Below are 25,206 nucleotides of genomic sequence, written 5' to 3' on the forward strand. Positions count from 1 at the left end.
GTTTATCGATTCCAACAGTGACTCGTTGATATTATAGTCATACCATACTGCATTTATTTTTTCATTTTACTACGTGTCCAGTTTTACATTTCTGACCGTATAAAGCAAGTTGCCAATGCGTGGGCCACATTGACCTAATCAAGATGCGACTGAATTTTATGCAGCTTCTTCGAGACCGTACTTCATTGTAGATAACTACATCGTCTATGAAAAATCTAAGGTTACTGTTAATATTGTCTGCAAGGTCACTTATATACAACATGAACAACAAGGGATCCAATATACTTCCCTGGAGCACACTGAATTTACGTCTACATTTTTCAATAACTCTCCATCCAAGATAGCTTGCTGCGTCCTCTCTACCAAAAAATCCTCAATGCAGTCACAAATCTCTTTTCATGCCCCATTCGAACGTACTTTTGATAATAAGCGTAGTGTAAAACTGAATCAAATGCTTCTCAGAAATCGAGAAATACTGTATCTATCCAACTGCCCTGATCGATGGCTTTCAGTATGTCATGTGAGAAAAATGCGAGTTGTGTTTCACATTATCGCTTTTTTCGAAATACATTCTGGTTGACATAGAGAAGGACATTCTGTTCGAGATACCTCATTATGTTTGAACTCAGAATATATTCTAAGATTCTACAAGAAACTGATGTCAAGAATATTGTACAGTAATTTTGTGGATTTTTTCTACTACCCTTCTCGTAGACAGGTGTGTGATCTGTGCTTTGTTCCAAGTACTAGGCTTGGTTTTTTATTCGAGGAATCAACGGTATATTACAATTAGAAGAGGGGCTAACTCAGACGAAAATTCAGTATAGAATGTCATAGAGACTCCTTCGGGCACTGGAGCTTTCTTCGATATTAATGATTTTAGCTATTTCTCAACGCCACTGAGACTAACACTTACTTCATTCATTTTTCGGTTATAAGAGGATTGAATTCGGCCAATTCTCCTGGGTTTTATTTTGTAGAGGAACAATTGAAAACGGAGTTAAACATTTCCGCTTTTGCTTTGCTACTCTCAATTTCGGTTCCTGTTTCGTCCATGAGTGACTGGACACTAACTTTCGTGCTACTAACAGTCTCTACATATGACCAGAAACCCTTTGGGTTTTGTGAAAGACCTTTTGATAATATTCTGCTCAATATGATTGAGGGATTGAAGTGTTATTGCTCAAGCTACGGGTTGTAACTGATTCAACAACTTCACTAAAGATTTGTCCCCCTGATAGCCTTCTGGTAACTTTTACTGTATTTGCTTACTGTCGCCTTTTCGCATTTTCTTGAAGCTATGCATTATCACTCCTTGTACAGTGGGTTTCTTCTCCATCTGCCTTTTAAAGAACTCTTCTGTATTTTGCAGCTCCGATACAAAAATACAACGTTGGGTGAACAGATCTCTCAGTAGTCGGTACATCAAAGCAATCTCTGCATACAGATTCTTAGAATAGAACGGATTATGATGACATTTGTCTTCAGTTTCTTTCAACTGTTCCCGGGCGTTGACAATGTAGGCAGCGCCTCTTGTTCTCTGCCTTCCAATAAACCGCCAAGCTGTGACGCCAAAGAATTAAGTCCTTCACAGCATGTGGAGACGCTCAGTCGGTGTCGCGCCTTAGTGACGTTCTGTGCTCACGTGTCTCACTCGAACTCTGTACGCTGATCAGCGCGCGTACAGTGTGGATAATTCCCCAGATGCTAACTTCCTAAATAATGTTTTTACTCGAACATCTGTCACTTGGTTGCGAGGAAGAGGTGAAGCAACCTGTTACAACACAGTCTTCACGGACTTCTCTCTTGACAGCCAGAAGCTTCTCATTCAGCAGCGCTCTGTCTACAGCCCTATGCTTTGTTTTGTATATATTATGCAGTATTCTCTGTTTCTCAAGAAGTTTATTTCCAGTGATTGCATACCATGTAGGTGCCGAGAGGTTCTAGACCTCAGATGTTAAGTCTCATAGTGCTCAGAGCCATACCACGTAGAGTCCCTCCCATTATGAACTGTTATTCTGGAAACATATATATCCAGTGCAAAGTACACTTTTCTTTTAAACTTGAGCCATAGTTCCTCTACATGCACTTGTCCTGAGCTGTAGGTTTCAATTTCCTCATTGAGATATGACACTACTGCTTCTCTGTCTAGGTATCTCAAGATATAAATCTTTCTACTTGTTTTAGTTGCCGTTTGTACTTTGGTATTGATTGTTACTATAACTGTCTCATTGTAACTGGCACCCATTTCGATGTGGACATACTCAAAGAGGTCAGATCTGTTTCTTGCCATTACATCAAATACTTTTCCATCATGAGTGGGCTTCCGAACTATCTGTTCTAGGTAGTTTTTGGAGAATGTTCCATAGAATATCATGTCACGCCCACCATTAATAAAACCGTATTCATCCGACTTCATCATTGGATGGTTAAGTCTCCTCAGATGATTACAGTACGATTGGAGTGCTTACGTACAAGTGAACTGAGGTTTTCTCTAAGGTTTTCAATTACAACAGGAGGCGATTCTGGTGGTCGATAAAAGGATCCAATCATAATTTTATGGCCACCCTTGATAATTAGTCTTGCTAAAACAATCTTGCATGCAGCTTCGATTTCTATATTATGGATTTGAGTTTTCTGCACTGACAAATACACCACATCCATTTTTACATTAGCTTATCCTTTCGGCATACGCTTAAATTTTCCCAAAGATCTCACTACAGTCAACTCCAGGTTTCAACTAGTTTTCCGTACCTAATAACACGTGATCTTCACTCCTTTTTAGAAACACTTCGAACTCTGGCAGTTTGTTGTGATTGCTTCAGCAGTTAATCACTGGGATCTTAATACTCTCACCTGTGGGAGACTCTACCCTGGGTCAGACTCTACTCTGGGTCTTACTCTGATACTTCTCGGCTTCGTACAGCTGTCGTTATCCGTAGTGGGTAGAGAATCATCTAATCTAAAAAAACCTTGTGCGCATCCCACATACAGTCAGCCACCTGTGTAGCTGCTCTGATGTTTAATGCACATTTGACTCAGTCCTATGGAACAGGACTAGGAAGTCGCAGCTAGCTTGTCACAGAACTTTTGCAGGTGCTGGTTTAAGCCTTGCACTAAACTCAGAACCAGGGGACCACGATAGGTTCTAGGAACAATGCTGCAGATCATGAGCTTCGTTAAAACTCTGTGGGCAAGTCCGATATTCTCAACCTTCTCTGCTAGTCTTTGGAATGATCCAAGTATGACGTCAGAGCCCAGACAACAGGCGTAGTTTTTTCCAACGTGTGCTATAATCCGCAGTGGATGACACCTTGTTGCCCCATTGGCTGCCGGAACAGTCGCTTCAAGGTGCCCCCCCCCCCCCCCCCCCCCCGCATGCACAGTGAGTGCGCCCGGTGTTTCTTCCCGTCCTTGTTGCCATTTCCCTATGGGTACCATTTTCACCATACATTTGAAGTGCCGACTAACGAAATACCCTGTGTGTTTGCTTTGATGACAGAGGGGGGAATAACAGAATTTCAGAAGAGGGTCTCGACTTCTGGCAACAAAGTAGAACATGACAAAATGTATTTCCATATTGTTATTGTTTGATTTCGATCATATCACTATCCAGATGTCTATCATAATTAGAGTAAACCTGTGTTTGGGATTGTAGCTGTGAAGAGCATCAAGAAAAACTGACAGTGTACTGCTGGACGTGCCGCCAGTGCATATGCCACCAGTGTGCACTGTTTGGTGGCGAGCACTCTGGCCATGATTTCAAGCCTCTGGAAGATGTTTACAAGCAGCACGCTGTCCAGATTGGGGACGAGGTCTCCCAGCTGCGCCGCAGATTGCTAGAGCTCATTAGCCTCGTCCAGGAAGTGGTAAGCATTCTCCATCATCAGCTACGATGGTTATTTGTTACAGCTTATTTTGATACCGTCAGCATCACTACTTCTTGATTACTTATTCTTCACTTGCAGTAATTAACGGTGTTAATACCAATACTTTATTCGTCAGGAACTGTGGAGCACATCTGCGCTTCGAGTGGAATCTTACCTGCAAGCTCGTTTTGAATCAATTTCCTTGTCTCTTTCTTCTGTAGAGTAAAGAGGGAAGGGGGGAGAGATTGCGCTCTTAAAATTTAGTTGGCGATATACGGAAAGAAACTTAACGATTTATAATAATATTTTAACTGCCATTTCGTCTAACCTTTGGTCATTATAACAAACTCCAAAATGGAAATCTAAAGTTTAAAAGATAATGCGCAATTAACAAAAAAGTAATGCAAGTGCGGAGTCTTACCAGAAAAATGGGTAAAGCTGTTTTTATACAGGGGATAGGCAAAATAATGTGAACAGTGGTAGTAATGGGATGGTTACGTCTGACGGCCAATAACGCAGGTAAGGCACTTGTCGCGCTGGACTGTGCGTGTTCAGTACGGACTAGGCATCAGTTCAGATAGTTTGCGAGTAGTGCACACTTGGTATTTGCATGCAAGGCCGAGGCCGACGTGCAACGAAAGAGCTAACAGAGTTCCAAAGAGGGCAGATTGTGGGGGACTATCAGTAACCAAGACAGCCAACTTATTGAATGTTTCAAGAGCAACTGTTTCAACAGTCATGACAGCCTACACAAAACATCGACAGACATCGTCGTGTAAACGTAACAGCGGGCTCAAATCAAAACTAAATGACAGAGCTCGTCCTACACTAACACGAATTTTGTCAAAACAACACAAACCTACGGCGGCTAGAGTGACTACAAAGGTCAATAGCCGTCTTTGAGACTCCATATCTATCGACACTATCCACTAAAAAGGCCATAAACCGAATATTCATGAACGAGGTGTTATACCGAAACCGTTAGTGACGACAACCAACGCAAAGAAGGGTAAAACGTGGTGTCAAGAGCATAAATCCTGGACAGCTGGTCTGTGGAAACACGTCATATGGTCCGGCGAATCCACGTTTTCGTTATTTCCAACAGAGGGTCGGGTTTACGTCTGGAGAACGCCAAAAGAAGCCTATAATCCTGATTGGTTTATTCCAACGGTTAAGCATGGAGGCGGAAGTGTGATGGGGTGGACAGCCATCTCATAGTATAATGTTGGTTCCATCACTACTCTCAAAGGCCGTGTTACAGCCAACGATTAAGTGAACATTAAGTGAACCCCATAATTCAGATGTTGTTCCACAACAATGGCGCCATATTTCAGAACGATAATGGACACATTCACACAGCCAGGACAGTAAAATCACGGTATGAGGAGCATGCAATTGAACTGCAGTGTCCTCCCCGGCCAGCACAGTCCCCCGACTTGAACGTTATCGAATCCTTGTGGGCGGTATTGGACTGCAGATTCCGGAGCAGATTTACGCCTCCCTCGTCACTACAGGAGTTAGAAGAGTTTATGATCGAAGAGTGACATAACATTACACTGGAGACTATACAATCATTATATGCCAGTATTCCAAAAAGACTCACATCTGCATTACGGGCAAATGGGGGTCCACCCCTTATTAATAAACCATTCCCAAGTAAGTAAAGTTGTTCACATTATTTTGCGTACTTCCTGTAGTGGGGTAAATTTGCACATTATTATTAAAATCAGAAAAACCGATGTCCCGTTCATTTTTTCTTTTTCTTTTAGTATAAAATACATAATGAACCTTCTTCTTCAGCATTTACTGATAACACAAAATATGATTTAATTAACAATTAGGTGGCTTGTGAACAAGACAGAGGCAAAAATTATAAAATCATGCGAAACTATTCCAATCAAAGGAAATGGTATGCAGCGGAGACCATAAATATGTGTCCAGAACCTAAATAACAAGAGAAGGATTCTTGTCACCACTCCTCGTACTTTTGGAGTTTCATTACATCGTACTTTTGGAGTTTCGTTACATCGATACAGTAAAAAGTTTGTAATATGCTTTTGTTTGTTTGATCTGAACCAAACAGTTTTTCTTAGGTTTCTTTCTTTCTTTACTGCAGTTCGAGTTGCTTTTTGAATGGAATCCCAGATACTGTTTCTGATTTCTTCCCTCTTTCTTGCTTTTTGAGATTTTTCTTGTTGATGAAGGAATTATAGCTTTTGAGGAAACGAAGGCGCTTGGTTTCTGACTCTTGTTCATTGTAGATACCTGTGAACTTTGGTTCTGGAGAGATTCAGATATGACTGTGGATTATCCCAATTGCAACACGTGAGCTTCTACGTCTACATCAACATTTATATTGTGCTAGCCTGCTTACAGTGGAGGCTCTAAGGCCGGTCAGCGAAAGGGAAATTTAACCCGTGTGAATGTTACATTTTCTTATGTACTTCTGAACTTTCAGTTCACTTCGCTCTATGTGGCAGCATGCAATGTGAATTCGATACACTGGGTGCCGCTGTTTCCATATGTCACCCCACTTTTAAGACTCATTACAATTTTCGGATGCCTCCTTTCGGCTTCGTCGAAGCGTAATTATCTCTGATCAAACGTTTACTGCTAACAAACAACGATGCACGTGCAATGCTCTTTTGACTGAAATACTATAGAAGTGAATCTCATATTTATACCCAAGACAGCGCTGTTCTTCCCCTGCAGCCGCTGTTATTCAGTGACTGCAGTCCTCTACACGTCATATGCAGCTTAAATGTCTGTCTGTTGTTTTCAGCTTCCTGCTTGATGCTACCTGCAAAGAAAATGCCATATATGCTTTCACTGATCAAATATGAAATGCATTGAATAGCCGAACATCACCCATTGGGATATTTTGTGACCTCTCAAAGGCTATTGATTGTGTGAATCGTGAAATTCTTCTAGATAAGCTTAAGTATTGCGGTATGCGTGTGACAGTGCACAAATAGTTCTATTCATATTTAACTGGAAGAATGCAGAAGGTTGAAATTAACAGTACAGGCAGTCTCCAGCAATCAGCAGAGTCCTCTGACTTGGGTGGTATCAAGAATGGTGTCCCATAGGGTTCAGTCTTGGGTCCCTTATTCTTCTTAATATATATTAATTACTTGCCACTCTATACTTACGAAGATGCAAAGCTAGTTCTTTTTGCTGTTGATATAAGTGTAGTAAATACACCCAACAAATAAGAATCAGCTGAGGAAATTGTAAATAATGTCTTTCAGAAAATTATTAAGTGGTTCTCAGCAAATGGACTCTCACAAAATTTTGAGAAAACACAGTTTATTCAATTCTGGACAGTAAATGGCAAACACCATTGATAAATATTGACTATGAACAGAAATCTGTTGCTAAGGTAGAATATTCAAAATTTGTGGGTGTGTGTACTGGAAGGAACACATCGATGATCTGCTGAAACGGTTAGGTCCAGCTACTTATGCTATCAGGGTTATTGCAAATTTTGGTGATAAACCTATCAGTAAATTGGCCTGCTACGCCTATTTTCATTGACTGCTTTCATATGGCATCATATTTTGGGGCAATTTGTCACTAAGAGAGAAAGTATTCATTGCACAAAAGCGTGTAATCAGAATAATACCTGGAGCCCACCCGAGATCACCTTGCAGACATTATTTAAGGAATTTGTGATATTCACAGTACCTTCACAATACATAGATTCCCTTACGAAATTTGTTTTTGATAACCCATCCCAATTCAAAAATAATAGCGAAGTGCATAGCTACAATACTGGAAGAAAGGATGATCTTCACTATTCTGGATTAAATCTCTTTTTGGCACAGAATGCTGTGAATTATGCTGCCACAAAAATCTTTTCTCATTTGCCAAATAGCATTAAGACCAACATTTAAAAGTAAATTAATAGAATTTATGAATGACAAGTCCTTCTACTCGATGGACGAATTTTTAGATATGAAGTAGTAACTTTAAAAAAATTAATTAATTATTTTGTGTAAAGAAAGCTTATGTTAACATGACGTGTTCCACATCATTACGAAATGTCATATTCATGATCTATGGAACAAGTACTTATGTATGTATGTATGTATGTATGTATACATACTTTTTCTTCAGAGCATAGTGCATTCGTCCAACTCGTCCAATCAAGTGATTCTTTCTACTGCGAAATTTCATATGTGATCTAAATATTTATTAATTCTTTGCTTATGCAAAAGGAGATTATATATGATTTTCTCTAAGACTTTTCTGATACAGTCATTTTTACTGATAACTACAACAGCTAGAACTGCTTTTTGCAATCTATCATATTTTTCTTTAGGAGGACAATGTTGATTCCGTGCGGACAGCTAAAGAGGAACGCGTGAACGAACTGCATAATGCCATGGAAGCTATGGCCCAGAATCTGGACATACAGTTGACAGTAAAATTGATCAAACTAGAGAAACAGAAAAATGCTCTGTTGCAGGTATTGTCTTACATGATAAGAGTAGTGATTTGAAATATATTTTTGCATATAACACATTAGGCATGATAGAAAACATATATTGTATATTTGTTGGTCGATATTACATATTTCGACGTACAGGTAGCATGTTAAATACGTAGTATGTGTATTAGAGCAATAGGAAAATCTCTCGGCTTGCTTAGAGAAACATTTTTCGTTGTGCAACAATATACAGGGTTATTCAGCTGCCCCTACCAACGTCGTTTTATGCAACCCACAACGAGATATCTGTCCTTTAAAAGCCACACACGAGATTTTAATATTGTCTCGTTAGCTAAGCGCAAACTGTCTGTCCTACAGAAAAAAAACAAGACCTTTTTGTAGGAAATTTAATGTAGTTAAATTTTGTACTGGGATATGTTTTCGCTGGAGGCTAAGGTTTACGAGTTATTCAAGAAAAGCATACAAAAGTGACCTTGAAACGCACCTCTACCCACACACTCACCCCTCATCAGTCAGGATCTCTAACACGTTGTTCGTGGCACTCGCTCTTGCTTTCTTTCTTGGGGCCTTTGTCCCTCGTCACGCGGGGTCGGCCGTGTTACTATTTATTTGGCAGTGTTAGTTGCAGAGGGTGGCCAGATGCCCTTCCTGCCACCACCCTGAATCCGCCGGGTTGGAAGTAGCGTACCCCAGCTGTCTGCATCTAGTGTAAGCCATGGAATAGTGCGAACGTTTTCAAATGTCTGCGAGTCGTGTAACTGAGGTGGAACGTGGGGACCAACCTGCTATTCACCTAGTAGGATGGGGAAAACTGCCTAAAATCCACATCCAGGCTGGCCAGCATACTGGACCTCGTCATTAATCCGAAGGGCGAACTTGATCCGGGGCTGGCGCGCCTACCCGAGTCGAGTCAGGTCACACTCACTCTTACTACTGTGCACAAATTTCCAACCAAACGAACGATTCCCGATATTCGCCCTTTTTTGGTGCCTAGTGATTGGGTTATAACGTCACCAATGAAGTCAGCTATTTTTTAACATTATTAATTTAAATGTGCCCTTGAGGGTAATTAAAGAAAAACTTTTGTAACATCGCTGGGATACATTTTCACTAGAGGCCGTCGTTTTCGAATTATTCAAGAAAAACGTACAAAAGTGATCTTCAAACGAACCCCCACATCTAGACTGAGCTACCACTGGCCAGGATTTGCGTGTTGTTCATGGCTCTCCCTCCTGTTACTGTACAAAAGTATGCGATTGCACGAGTTATTTCCCACGTTTGACGGTTTTTGTCTTGATTGACGGGCCTTATTACGGCACCGGCTTAGTCTGGCACTTAGAAATGGTAAAACTTACGTTTGTGTAAATTTTACCAACAGTTTTGATAATTTTGACAGCATAAAAAAACCATAACATCGTTAACTACAATAAATTTCCGACAAAAAGATCCTGTTCACTTTTTCTGTAGGAATAACATTTTAAGCGTAGTGAACGAGAGAATGTGAAATTCTCGCGTATGGTTTTTGAAGGACAGAGATATTATTGTGGGTTGCATAAAGTTACCTTGGTAGGGCCTTGGTGAAGAGGTGGATGGCATTTGATAACAAATTTCTTGTCAGTGGAACCTTCAAGGGAGCTATTATAAGAAAGAAGATGATCTGGCAATGGGTCCGCCCTTGTCCACCATGTTGGCAGAAATGTTCTTGAACAAGCCGGAGACTGATTTTCTTAAGAGTGAACCATTGGCAGAATATGTTGTGTACTGGTTAAGATACGTCGCTGATATTCTTTGTATGTGCAAGAATTAGACCACACAACCCTAGAAGCTTGGAAAATAAGTATCAATGGCGTATTAAGTTGACAGTTCGATCCAAACTTAACCCTTAGTAGTAAGACGCCATGACGAATACAACGACATTATCGTTTATTTTATGCTGTTAGAATTCACAAAACTATTGGATAAAATTTGCACAAAGGTCAGTTTTACTATTTCTGAGTGTTCGACTAAGCCGACGGCGTAATAAGGCCTGCAATGACGACCAAATCCGTCGAACGTGGGAAATAATGTGTGCAATCGCGTATTTTAGCACAGTAGTAGGAGTGAGTGTTATAAACAACATACAAATCCTGACCGGTGGTGGCTCATTGAAGGTAACTTTTTTAAGTTTTTCTTCAATAACTCTAAAAAGACCGCCTCTAGTGAAAACGTATCCCAGTACAAAATTTAACTACATCACGTTTCCTACAAAAAGTTCTGTTCATTTTCTCTGTAGGATTAATAGTTTGCGCGTAGCGAGTGAGAGAATATGAAAATCTCAGGTGTAGGTTTTGATAGATAGATATGACATTGCTGGTTGCGTAAAGCGACATCGATAGCGGCACTGAATCACCTTGTATATCAAGTGTAGCTTATCTGCGCTATAGTACTGTATAGCTTTTTTAACAGAGACGTTTTGTGTACATTTCGTTCATATACATAAACGGCAATGCAATACAATACCTAAAATGTTTTTCTTTTGGACGGTGTATACCCAACGTGAAATCACTAAAGCAGACAACGATTTACACGGAACCTGATCCTCCATTTTCTACTGCAATAAAACTTGGCGAAAGGTGGATGGTACGTGATAACGAATTTCTTGTCGGTGGAATCTTTCAAGGAAGCTACACTCCTGGAAATTGAAATAAGAACACCGTGAATTCATTGTCCCAGGAAGGGGAAACTTTATTGACACATTCCTGGGGTCAGATACATCACATGATCACACTGACAGAACCACAGGCACATAGACACAGGCAACAGAGCATGCACAATGTCGGCACTAGTACTGTGTATAACCACCCTTCGCAGCAATGCAGGCTGCTATTCTCCCATGGAGACGATCGTAGATATGCTGGATGTAGTCCTGTGGAACGGCTTGCCATGCCATTTCCACCTGGTGCCTCAGTTAGACCAGCGTTCGTGCTGGACGTGCAGACCGCGTGAGACGACGCTTCATCCAGTCCCAAACATGCTCAATGGGGGACAGATCCGGAGATCTTGCTGGCCAGGGTAGTTGACTTACACCTTCTAGAGCACGTTGGGTGGCACGGGATACATGCGGACGTGCATTGTCCTGTTGGAACAGCAAGTTCCCTTGCCGGTCTAGGAATGGTAGAACGATGGGTTCAATGACGGTTTGGATGTACCGTGCACTATTCAGTGTCCCCTCGACGATCACCAGTGGTGTACGGCCAGTGTAGGAGATCGCTCCCCACACCATGATGCCGGGTGTTGGCCCTGTGTGCCTCGGTCGTATGCAGTCCTGATTGTGGCGCTCACCTGGACGGCGCCAAACACGCATACGACCATCATTGGCACCAAGGCAGAAGCGACTCTCATCGCTGAGGACGACACGTCTCCATTCGTCCCTCCATTCACGCCTGTCGCGACACCACTGGAGGCGGGCTGCACGATGTTGGGGCGTGAGCGGAAGACGGCCTAACGGTGTGCGGGACCGTAGCGCAGCTTCATGGAGACGGTTGCGAATGGTCCTCGCCGACACCCCAGGAGCAACAGTGTCCCTAATTTGCTGGGAAGTGGCGGTGCGGTCCCCTACGGCACTGCGTAGGATCCTACGGTCTTGGCGTGCATCCGTGCGTCGCCGCGGTCCGGTCCCAGGTCGACGGGCACGTGCACCTTCCGCCGACCACTGGCGACAACATCGATGTACTGTGGAGACCTCACGCCCCACGTGTTGAGCAATTCGGCGGTACGTCCACCCGGCCTCCCGCATGCCCACTATACGCCCTCGCTCAAAAGTCCGTCAACTGCACATACGGTTCACGTCCACGCTGTCGCGGCATGCTACCAGTGTTAAAGACTGCGATGGAGCTCCGTATGCCACGGCAAACTGGCTGACACTGACGGCGGCGGTGCACAAATGCTGCGCAGCTAGCGCCATTCGACGGCCAACACCGCGGTTCCTGGTGTGTCCGCTGTGCCGTGCGTGTGATCATTGCTTGTACAGCCCTCTCGCAGTGTCCGGAGCAAGTATGGTGGGTCTGACACACCGGTGTCAATGTGTTCTTTTTTCCATTTCCAGGAGTGTATTATAAGAAAGCAGATGATGTGACAGTGGTGTCACCCTTGTCCTCCTTGTTAGCAGGAACATTCTTGGACAAGTAGGGGACTGATTTTCTTAAGAGTGAACCATTGGCAAAACATGTTGTGTCTTGGTTAAGATATGTCGCTGATGTTTTCTGTACGTGCAAGCGTTCGACCAGACAACTCCAGAAGCCGTTGAAAAATAAGAACCAGTGGCGCAGGGTAGACTACGTACGATTGTGACAGGACTCTTACTGGCGAAATTATCGGCGGAACAGGGAGAGCACAAGGGCGTATACGGGCAGCTTGCCTGTCATAACGTGTTTCACAGTACTGCGGCGGCCGCCTCCCGCGCTTAATGCTGGCAGAAATCCATGTTGCATTTCGGAAACCAAAAGAAAGTTTTGGGAACTGAATTATTTTGTTAATCATGTTTTAATTTCTGTAGATGGAACAAACAGTACTTTTCTCTTTATGAAACCTTAGTAACAGTACGATGTTGTAGTGCCTGTGTTATTCTGGTTACGATGCAAAGTTCCTTTGGGCATGCGTGCATGCTCAAAGGAGTAGGCTGTAGTCGCCGCAGTGCCTATTTTGCATCGTAATCAGAATAACACAGCCACTGTAATATAGTGTTTCTCTGCCGATGCCAGGCGAGCGACTTTCAAGTACAATGTCTGACCTATACGGGAATCTACATGATGAATGTACGAGTATATATTGTAGACACACGGCTGACGAAATATGGAGGTTTGGATCTGGCCGTGAGTCGTGCGCAGATAGTCAAATGGTAAGGCGACCGTTCGCGATAAGCGGAAACTCCGAGTTCGACTCCCGGTAGGCTGGCTGGTGTGGCCGTGCGGTTGTAGGCGCTTCAGTCTGGAACTGCGTGACCGCTACGGTCGCAAGTTACAATCCTGCCTCGGGCATGGATGTGTGTGATGTCCTTAGGTTAGTTAGGTTTAAGTAGTTCTAAATTCTAGGGGGCTGATGACCACATTTGTTAAGTCCCATAGTGCTCAGAGCCATTTGAACCATTTTTTGTCTCCCAGTAAGGCGCAAATTTTCACTGTCATCATTCTATTCTACAGCTGATGGCTGTCATTATTCGCAACTGCGAATACATTTAGTTGCTTTTTTAATTAGTTGCTATTATTATGATAGACGTTATCCCCCCCCCCCACCGACCTATTAGGCTATGTAGAGGCTTATGAAGATAAGAAAAATGGTACTTTTCAACGTGTAGCTTTCGATCGATATGGACTGGATCACATGTCTTTACCGCTATACTTACGGAAACGAAATAAGGCCAATGTACATGAAGACACTCTTAACATTACCATCGGGTACACTGCCCATAACAAAGTGTTTACCGATGATCGGGAATGTGAACTGTCAAAATATTTAATCAGTTGTGCTTACATATATTTCGGACTGCCTCTAAAACAGGTAATAAATTCGTTTGAGCTTACCATTCAATACAATGTGAAGCTACTGCCTACTTGGAATGAAAATGAGATTGCTGGTGAAGAGTGATATGCCTTGTCTATGAAGAGGAATCGTCAACTGTCTGTTCGTGCAGCTCAAGTAACAACTTTCTCGATGGTATCAAGGGGCCGGCTGGGGTGGCCGAGCGGTTCTAGGCGCTACAGTCTGGAACCGCGCGACCTCTACGGTCGCAGGTTCGCATCCTGCTTCGGGCATTGATGTGTGTGATGTCCTTAGGTTAGTTAGGTTTTTAATAGTTCTACGTTCTAGGGGACTGATGACCTTAGAAGTTAAGTCCCATAGTGCTCAGAGCCATTTGAACCATTTTTGATGGTAGCAAGCTTCAACAAAACAAATGTAGGCGCTTTCTGTGATAATTTAAAAGTTATTATTGACAGCCATTATTACGAGCTACAGAACATGTATAACATTGACGAAACTGGTGTCACATCGGTCTAAAAAGCCTGATAAAGTCGTAGCAAATCATGGCACGAGGGAAGTATGTGCTTTTGCTTCACATGAACAAGGCACCTTAATTATTGTTGGCTTCGCAGGAAATGCCTTAGGAAATGTCATTCCATCCTTATTTATATTTCCTACAGTTCGGTATTACGATCATTTTGCTACGGATGGGCCCAGAGGATCCACTGGGACAGCAAATCCATCAGGATGGACGCAAGTTGACGCATTTGTTGTACTTCTTAAACATTTCAAGAAACGTACCAATGCTTCTCCAAATCGTAATCTTACTTGTACTGGATAATCACTCCTCATACATATTCATATACTGCAGTGCTAAAGAAACTTGTACACCTGCCTAATATTGTATAGGGGCCCCGCGAGCACGCAGAAGTGCCGCATCACGACGTGGCATGAACTCTACTAATGTCTGAAGTAGTGCTGGAGGGAACTGACACCATGAATCCTGCAGGGCTGTCCATAAATCCGTACGAGTGCGAGGGTGTGGTTATCTCTTCTGAACAGCATGGTGCAAGGCGTCCCAGATATGCTCGTTGTTCATATATGGGGAGTTTAAACTGAGAAGAATGTTCCTTGAGCCATTCTGGACCAGTTCTGGACGTGTGAGGTGTCTTTGTCCTGCTGGAATCGCCAAAGTCCGTCGGAATGCGCAATGGACATGGATGCAGGTGATCAGACAGGATGCTTACGTACGTGTCACCTGTCAGAGTCGTATCTAGACGTATTAGTGGTCCCATATCATTCCAACTGCACACGCCCCACACAATTACAGTGCCTCCACCACCTTGAACAGTCCCCTGTTGACATTCAAGGTTCACGGATTCACGAGGTTGTCTCTATACCCGTACACATCCATCCGCTGGGCACAATTTGAAACGAGACTCGTTCAACCACGCAACATGTTTCCAGTCATCAACAGTCCATTGTGGGTGTTGACGGGCCCAGGCGAGGCGTAAAGCTTTGTGTCATGCAGTCATCAAGGGTATACGAGTGGGCCTTCGTTCGGCTCCGAAAGCCCATATCGATGATGTTTCATTGAATGGTTCGCACGCTGACACTTGTTGATGGCTCAACATTGAAATCTGCAGCAATTTGCGAAAGATTTGCGCTTCTATCATGTTGAACAATTCTCTTCAGTCGTCGTTGGTTCCGTTCTTGAGGGATCTTTTTTCTGCCGCAGCGATGTCGGAGATTTGATGTTTTACCGGATTCCTGATAGTCACAGTACACTCGTGAAATGGTCCTACAGGAAAATCCCCACTTCATCGCTACTTGGGAGATGCTGTGTCCCATCGCTCGTGCGCCGAATATAACACCACGTTTAAATTCACTTAAATCTTGATAACTTGCCATTGTGGCAGCAGTAACAGATCTAACAACTGTGCTAGACACTTACTATCTGTGTTTGAATAAACATACCTGTACTAGTTGCTTTAACGCTTCAGTGAATTAGTACTATGGATTTCTGTGAAGACAACGAGATAACTTAACTGTCGTTTCCACCTCGCTATTCGCATAGGTTCCAGTCGTTAGATCGTTCTCTATTTGGACCTTTAAAAAAAGATACAAATAGTGCCTATGACGGATGAATGCGGAGTCGTCGAGGAAAACCGATGAGTATTATGATATTCCAGGGATCATAAAAACTGCTACGCTGCTGGCTTTGACAGAAAAGGATATTCAAGCTTTTTCTTTTTTAAAACGTGAATTTATCCGTTCAATTGCAGTCTGTTCCGAGAATTTCACTTCGCACCCTCCTTCGTAACTGACAGACCAAACTCCTACGATGAAATACGAAACCTCTCTCCTTCATTACTGAATGATGCTTTGACTACTCGTCCCTGTTTATATTCAGCCAACACCATCGACCTCTAAGCTTCCACTGCCAAATTTTTCGCCTGACGAAGTACGGTCTTAACTAAGGGCTCCTCGCAGAGAAATGGAGAATCGAGGTCTCAAAACTAAAAATATCCACAATTTACATAGACACGCGTGAAATAGAAGTTATAAGGCAAGAATCTGAAGAGAAACAAAGACGAGAGAAGGTCAAGCAGAGGAAGAAAAAAACCATTAAAGATTTCACTGCAGGAAAAAGGCAAAGGAAAAATAACGAAAAGAAAAACAGCTCAGCTATCATCAGAATATGAGGATTTTTTCTGCCTTTTTTGTCTGACACAAACAGACCTGGGGAAACATGAGTGCAATGTCAAAGAAAATGTGACTCTGGTCTTGATTAATATTTGCTATATATGTGATGAGTGTGATTAGAGATTTGATTACATTTAATTGTAAATTTTGAGTTCGTAAAGTGGAGAAACGGACAATTTCATTTTCTGATATATTAAATTCTTATTTTCTGTGAAAACATTTTTTTCCTATATTATGGAATCACGTCCGTAATGAGGTTGTATTTGACCTTCAGTTAGTTTTGACATGAAGATATTTTCTGTTTTTATTTCTGTTTGTTATTGATTGCGAATAGTTTGTGTTGCTGAATCTTAAAATGCGTACTATCTGTCACAACCACACTGGAAGTGGGAGCGGATCCTGTGAAACAACTATCGTCTAGGATAAACTTTTCGTATTCACTTTAAGAAAGATGTACGCACTAAGGTAATCAGCTTCTTTCTTCCTCCCATCACCATAGAAGTGAGACCAGAGATGTACAAATCAAAATTGTTGCAGTCGTACCGTATTCTCCACTAACATAAAGGTCAGTATGGAGTTAGGGTGTTTCACCATTAATTATCTAGCCATCAGTTCATAGATAGAATTAGCAACCACAATTTAAAATTTACCGGAAAGGCTACTACAGTGACACCTTCGTCCCAGTTTACTCTCAACAGCCTACAAATATGCATATTCCAGATCATGATCCACGGTCTCCTTTCCATCCCGGTCCCAAAAAGACTATTGCCACGAACTTAATACAATAAAAACAATAGCTACAAATAATGAGTTTTAATCCAATATTATTGACAACATTCTCAATAAAAAAAACCTGAAGAAGCAAGCCAGATCCCTACTATACCCAGTGAAGAAAAATGTATGGCATAAATTGCAGAACACGTCCTTCACACGTAAACGAAGAAATTATTTTATATGAACATAGGTCTGGAAACACTTCGTTCCCATGTTACAACTCATTTTCTCCAACCTATTAATCGTCAACGCACTCGAACAGAATGCACCAGCTTATCACATGCAACTATGTCTTCAGGAGATGTTCAATGTGCCGTGGGCATTGATATAGGCATCAACTTCCCGTCGCAGCGAATCTTGGATGCGCTGATGTATCCCTGGAGTATTCGGTACGGTTTCGCAGCCTTCCATAATATGGGCACAGAGACTCTGAACATCTTGAACAGGGGTTCCATACGTAAGAGCTTTCAAATGGCCCCACAAATAAACGTCCAGTGGGTTTAGGTCCTGATAGCGAGCAGGCCAGGCAAAGTTCCATATCTACCTATCCATCTGTCACCGAATCTGTTCTTCAGAAGCCGAGGGATATTAACATTAAAATGAGGACGTGCTCCATCGTGCATATAGTATGTGTTTTGTGACACAGCTAAAGGCTCATCTGCTAACGGATCACGTACAATATTCTCTACGAAATTACGAGAATTTTGTCCGTTGAGCCTGAGTGGAAGAAAGTGAGGCCATACCAAACAGTCACCAACAATGCTGGCCCAAACATTGATATAAAATGACTTGTTTCAATAGTTGCGTGACGTTTGACATCTCCCCATACATGCCGACTATGAAAATTTATAATATGAGCTCGTTGAAACGACACCTCGTCTGTGAACAGCACCGTTGCGCCAAAATTAGGTCTGACACTCTGTTGAATAAACCATTCGCAGAACAGTACCCGCGCAGGAACATCAGCTGCTGATATTGTCCGCACACGCTGTAAATGGTATGGATAAAGCTGGTCATCGTGTAACACTCGCCAGACAGGCATGGTGTCAGCATTCAGTGTGTAGCGACAAAGTTCACTTTCCGTCACTGCAGCGAAGTGTCGCGTGTATGGTGCGCGAGCGTGATGTTTACATTCTAGCTGTCAGTTGTCTTACCGTGCCAGCCGCCACAGGCGCCGCAGTCGGCACTGAATATTTCACAGCTGTCACGGAGCGTGCATATTGTTTTGAGATGTAATAGTTCTGTTGTTACTTCTAGTCGATAATTATTATCTTTTAGTGCGCCTAGTAAAAGTAACGCTCTTCTCGGAGATACATTTATCTTTGTGAGCTTTTGTATTTATCCGATCTGTATTCGCTAATTCTTGTGCTTCGCCTCGTTTCTTGCGCCCTCAGGCTAGCAAGAAACCGCTCGTCACTGATATGTCAGCAACTGCCAAAGTGGTGACCCCACCGTGATTGCGGCCTGAAAACGCCAATAGTTGCAATTACACTGGGTACGATGTGACAGAATCGTCAGAAGAAATGATTCCGACAGTCGCGAGACTCGCAGTGCGCTTACCTCCGTTCTGGCCGCATAATCCGCCGCTTTGGTTTGTGCAAGTTAAAGCGAACTTCCTCGGTGGCAGTATTACTACGAACTCTTCAGAATTTGCACTAATCATCAGTCCATTAGACCATCGTTACGCGGCGGAAATACAAGATGCAATCACCGCACCGCCGGCAGTCAACGCATGTGAGAGATTGAAGGCAGAGCTGATACGGCGAGTTTCCGCATCAGAAGAGGAGCGTATACGACATTTGTTAACTCAAGAGGACACAGCCCGTCCGGTTGGCCGTGCAGTCTAACGCACGGCTTTCCGGGCGGGAAGGAGCGCCTGGTCCCCGGCACGAATCCGCCCGGCGGATTTGTGTCGAGGTCCGGTGAACCGGCCAGTCTGTGGATGGTTTTTAGGCGGTTTTCCATCTGCCTCGGCGAATGAGGGCTGGTTCCCCTTATTCCGCCTCAGTTACACTATGTCGGCGATTGCTGCGCCAGGCCATTGGACGCAGTGGCCGACTTGACCGACCGTATAGTGGATGCCACAGGCCAGGCTGCAATTAGTACGTCGATAGCAACATGCAATGGTGCCTCGGCGTGTAGAACAGCCTAACACTTGCATGCTATCCACAGCTCCGGCTGCACTGGCAACGACACATATGACTGTGAACCTACCGTCGGCAACAGCCACGAGTGTGATCATGATAATCTGGATGCGAAAGTCGACCACCTCACCAAAGTAAATGAGAAGTTACTCTCTCGACAAGACAACAGTAGCCACATACACCGAGACCGCAGGAGGTCCAGAAGCCGTTCCTCAACTGCATCTTCCACCACAGCACAAAAACAACCCTCCATCTACATGTACATCCATACTCCGCATGCCACCTGACGGTGTGTGGCGGAGGGTACCTTGAGTACCTCTATCGGTTCTCCCTTCTATTCCAGTCTGGTATTGTTCGTGGAAAGAAAGATTGTCGGTTTGCCTCTGTGTGGGCTCTAATCTCTCTGATTTTATCCTCATGGTCTCTTCGCGAGACATACGTAGCAGGGAGCAATATACTGCTTGACTCCTCGGTGAAGGTATGTTCTTGAAACTTCAACAAAAGCCCGTACCGAGCTACTGAGCTTCTCTCTTGCAGAGACTTCCACTGGAGTTTATCTATCATCTCCGTAACGCTTTCGCATCTGTTGATACCATAAGAAATTCGGAAACCAGACCCATAAGAGTACACCTCAATGCAAGTACACCAACGCTAACTGATGTCACACGTCGGATGCTGTCTCCGATTGCGAAACTTCGCCCCAATGCCTTTTCGTCAGCGACAGGAAGACTGGCTACAAATACAGTATGTAGTAGATACCAGCTCGGATTTATGTATTCCTCCCCGTAGACGACTACTTGTTGTAGACCCACAACATTGTTCTACCGTCTGCTGCCAACAATTTGTCGATCAAAACCCATGGCACCCAGGGCTTGGAACTGGACCTGGGAATACGCCGAGCATTCAAGTGGGACTTAACCGCCGCAGACGTCACCGAGCCTATCATCACCGCCGATCTGTTGGCGCACTAAAACTTGCTACCCGACATCAGGAACGCGCGGCAGGTTGATAACGTCACCGGGCTGTCGACTTCTGGGTTAGCTATCGTGAAAGCACAATTCTATGTTGTGCTGAGAGAAGGGATCATACATCCACTTAGTAGTCCCTAGTTTTCTCTTACACCTCGTGCCTAGGGAAAGCGGCGCCTGGCGCCCGTGTGGTAGCTACCGCGCTCTCAATGCCCGGACAGTACCAGACAGATATTCTGTGCCTCCATTGCACGACTACAATTACGCTCCACAACGCACGATGATTTTTTCTGTACTGAACTGCGCCAAGGCTTGTACACAGATACAAGTTGCAGATGAAGACATTCCGAAAACGGCAATTGTCACCCCTTTTGGCTTATTTGAAGTGCATGACATTCGGCTTGAGGAACACTGCAAAAACTTGGCAACGTTTTGTCTACTCAGTACTGCAAGAACTGTTAGGCTGATTCGCGTAGCTAGATGACGTTTTAACTTTTTCGTCGACCGCAGAACAACACGAACATCATCTGTTACAAGTTTTGGCCGGCCGCTGTGACCGAGCCGTTCTAGGCTCTTCAGTCTGGAACCGCGCGACCGCTACGGTCGCAGGTTCGAATCCTGCCTCGGGCATTGATGTGTGTGATGTACTTATGTTAGTTAGGTTTAAGTAGTTCTAAGTTCTAGGGGACTGATGACCTCAGTGGTTAAGTCCCATAGTGCTCTGAGCCATTTGAACATTTTTTGCAAGTTTTAGAGCGGCTTAATAAATACGAGGTAGTGTTAAATACAGCTAAATTTGTTGTGCCTGGGTGATCGCAGATTGATTTTTTAGGACACAGAATCTCGCGTAGAGACTCAATTCCCCTACCAGAAAAAGTGGGATCCGAATTTCAGATCACTTCCCCGCGCACAGCTCGTGAGTTACGTCGGTTTCTTGGTATGCTCTACCGTCGACATCTGTCACACTCAGCTGAAGTACAACAACCACTCACTGCAACACTGGCCGGTCCTAAAATCAAGAGAATTTCACCTATTCAGTGGACCGACGACATGAATTCAGCATCTGAGGCGGCGAAACGCAGCATAGCAGACGGAACGCTCCTCGCTCACCCTGTATTAGACGCTCCGCTTGCCTTATTAGCGGACGCGAAACAGACAGCGCACGGAACCGCGCTGCAACAATTACACGAAGCCGGTGGCAATTCTTGGCATTTTACTCACACATGCTGTCCGCATCTCAACGTTTGTGGAGTGCATACGATAGTGAACTCCTCACGATATACGAGGCAGAAAAATGTTTTCGACCTCAGCTGGAAGCGAGAGAATTCACAATCTTCACTGATCATAAGCCATTGACATATGCTTTCAGGCGGAATAACAACTGTTCACGGCGCTAGCACAACTAGAGTTTATTGCACAGTTCAGTACCGACATCAGACATGTATCCGGAATCGACAACGTGGTTGCGGATTGCCTGTCCCGTGTTTCTGCCATTACGAACGACTAGAGCGTAATAGACTTCACGGGACTCGCCGAGGCATAAAAAGCAGTTCGAGAACTTTCCAGCTGTCTCAACAATCCAGTGACAACAATCGATCTAAAGTTAGTAGACGTACCAGGTATCGACATCAAGCTTTATTGCGATCTCTCGACCGAAAGACCAAGACTATTCTTGACGACAGGGTTTCGTAAACCAGCTTTCGATTTACACAATTTAAGTCATCGTGATGTCAGGGCAACAGTTCGCCTCTCGCACCGATTTGTGTGGCCCAGAGTGCAAAGAGATAGCCGAGAATGGGCACATAACTACATAAAACGTCAACAAAACAAGATTGGAAACTTTCCAGTGACCAACGCGAGATTCGCACACGTCCACATCGACGTCGTGGGCCCACTGCCTCCTTCCAACGGACAGAGATACATTCAAAAATGACTGATCGCCTGACACGTCGGCCCGAGGCAACTCCGATACGCGACATAATAGCAGAAACAATAATGGCTCTGAGCACTATGGGACTTAACATCTGAGGTCATCAGTCCCGCATAAACAATAGCTTCGGTGTTTAACTCAAGCTCTGTATCTCGCTTTGGCTGCCCACTACATGTGACCACAGATCGCGGCCGCCAATTCAAGTCGAAACTATTCTCTCGGTTAGTCAAGTTCTGCGGCACAGTGCACCACCGGTCTGCTAGTTGCATCCGTCCACTAATGGTTTAGTCGACCGCTGGCATCGGACAGTCAAGGTGGCGATAATGTGCCATGGATCAGAATGTACCACCGCGTTACCGACGATTTTATTGGGTCTCCAGACCGCGTACAAACCCGACTTAGACGCTTCACCCGCAGAACTAGTGTACGGCAAGACACTGCACCTTCCTGGAGAATTCGTCGAAGCACCACCGTCATAGACGCTTAGCCAGGATCACAACGACTTTATAGTTAAGCTCAGGGAACATGTCACTCGACTTCGCCCTCTCCAAGTTTCGAGCCGTGGCATTCCTGCTACGAACGTTCATCGTGACTTAGCGTCCTGCAGTCACGTCATGCTTCGAATAGACGGCGTCAGACCTGCGCGACAACCGCCGTACACTGACTGTCACAAGGCAACGAGGAAAAGTCACCTTTGAAATACTGCTAAATGAAAAACCGTCTACAATGTCAATTGCTAGAGTGAAACCAGCTTACGCAACGCACGAGGATTCTGTTTACAACCGTTCACAACCGCAACTTCCTGCTCAAGCACCGGCACGCCTACCTCTTGTCACGGAACCGCCTCCAGCTATTGCTGAGCCGCCTTCAGCTGTTCAGAACCGCCTCCGACGGTCGCAGAACCGCCTCCTACTGACGCAGTACCGCCATCACCTCGCACAACGAGATCGGGACAGTGTCTGCGCTTCCCTGCTCGTTACTTGGACGGCGCTCCGTTCCGCCACGGGGCTGCTATAGCGACAAAGTTCACTGTCTGTCAGTGCAGTGAAGTGAAGTGTCATGTGTTTTGTGCACGAGCATAGTCTGGTTTACGTCGTGGCTGTCAGTTGACTTTCCGTACCAGCCGCCAGGGGCGCTGCAGTCGGCATTGAATATTTCATAGCCGCCACGGAGCGTACATTTTGTTTCGAGATATAATAGTGCTGCTGTGATTTCTAGTCAATTATTATTCTCTTCTACTTACACCTAGTAAAAGTAATATTCTTTTCGAAGATACGTTTATCTATATAAGATTGTGTGTTTATCCAATCTGTATCCGTTAATTCTTGTGTGCAGCCTCATTCCTTCACCAGATGCATATAAAGTTTCGTTCTGCAAGTCCACAGTGATAATTTCTTGCGTCCTCAGGCTATTAAGAAACCGGTCGTCATTGATACGTCAGTAAGGGCCAAAAATGTTTCAGCTACTTGGCTTGTACTGACACTAGAGTCGTCGTCAACTGCACGAATAATTGCCGTCTCCCGCTGCAGTGTCCTTTTCCTTCTAGGCCTCACCTGGGTGCCTATTCTTTATCTTTCCGCTATTTTGCCGATCGTTTCGGTACTCAAGAGCACCGAACGGTCTAGTACTCGAATTAGAGCCCCAGCACTATTCAGTATGCATTTCGGTAGCGATACCGTTCAGGTCCAGGGAACCGAAGCGCTGTTGTCAGTTCGCGTCGCGCAAGCCAATCAAAAGAAAACTGCCACAGATATGCGCATACGCATTGCAGTGCGCACAGCGCGACGAACACAAGGCGACTCGCAGACGACACAGCCGCGCTATTTTTCGAAGTGCCGAAAATTACGTTTACGTTGCCATAGCGCATGACGCCGCATTCCATCGAGCTGACGTGCCCGTCTTCATCGCTCTTGCCTGCTCCTTAACAGTATCAGGCGTAGAGCATCCATTTCCATGATTCTCAGCTGGAATGCATAGATATTTTTCGTTTCCCTGACCGCATGTTTCCGTGCATGTACAATAAGGACAGCGTATTTGCCTGTATTCTGTAGATTGTCGTAAATGCCGCATTATGCCATCTTATTCTCATTCACACTGACATAATGTTTTGGATTTTAAGTTTCGGAAAATGAGTTAGGAATAGTGTGTAGTACCACATTGTACTAATACATCTATAAAAACACCCGAACAATCGACTCTGACAGTTTCAAAGAATAAGAAGATAAATAGATTGTGGCTACGACTCGCTCCTAGAGATCCAGATGATTAAATAGCCCACTTCCCTATATGATACGTCAACGATTTGGGTCTTAAAAACAAAACTGAAAAAACGCATTTTCGAGAGCTCCTGCAGTTCGTCTAAGTTTATAACATATATCTCATGAATGAGAATGTTTCGAATATGGTGCTACAGTCTAAGAATATTACGGCGGAGATCTTTCATCTCTGTCTACTGCTGTTGAGGATTCGATCGTAGACAAATACTTGTGACCAGCAAGATTATGAAGATGACTGTTGCTTGTTACATTCCCAGTAATTTAAATTGTGCTCTTAGATTCCTGTCTAACCGCATACTCGGAAATCGCTATATATTCGGAAGAAATGGTGAATTATTTCTGACAAGAAAAAATATAAAGGTCACTGTCGGTTGTTTCACACACAGCAATTTCTTCTCCAGCAATTTCATATTTCGTTTTTAAATACACAGAAATCACGAAATCATTACGGAGGAAGTGCGCTCTTACATGTAAGGAATAACGAATATTGCAGAAAAAACTTAACGAATAACAATGTCTCAGAACGTGTTGCATGTATGAAGAGGAAAAAAATATATTTTGGTACCCATCCTTGCGCGAACCCGCGTCCT

At 44.0% G+C, this 25,206-nt stretch overlaps 1 protein-coding gene across 1 annotated transcript in view; it reads left to right on the forward strand.

Moving 5' to 3' along the window:
- LOC124775471 (E3 ubiquitin-protein ligase TRIM37-like) overlaps window positions 1-25,206 on the forward strand; it is a 201,349-nt gene that overhangs the window by 22,861 nt on the left and 153,282 nt on the right. The window contains exons 3-4 of the mRNA XM_047250307.1: window positions 3,659-3,869; window positions 8,194-8,340. Coding sequence (XP_047106263.1) covers window positions 3,659-3,869; window positions 8,194-8,340 — 358 coding nt within the window. The remainder of the gene's footprint in view (window positions 1-3,658; window positions 3,870-8,193; window positions 8,341-25,206) is intronic.

The sequence above is a fragment of the Schistocerca piceifrons genome, chromosome 1, assembly GCF_021461385.2.
Source record: "Schistocerca piceifrons isolate TAMUIC-IGC-003096 chromosome 1, iqSchPice1.1, whole genome shotgun sequence".
NCBI lineage: Eukaryota > Metazoa > Arthropoda > Insecta > Orthoptera > Acrididae > Schistocerca > Schistocerca piceifrons.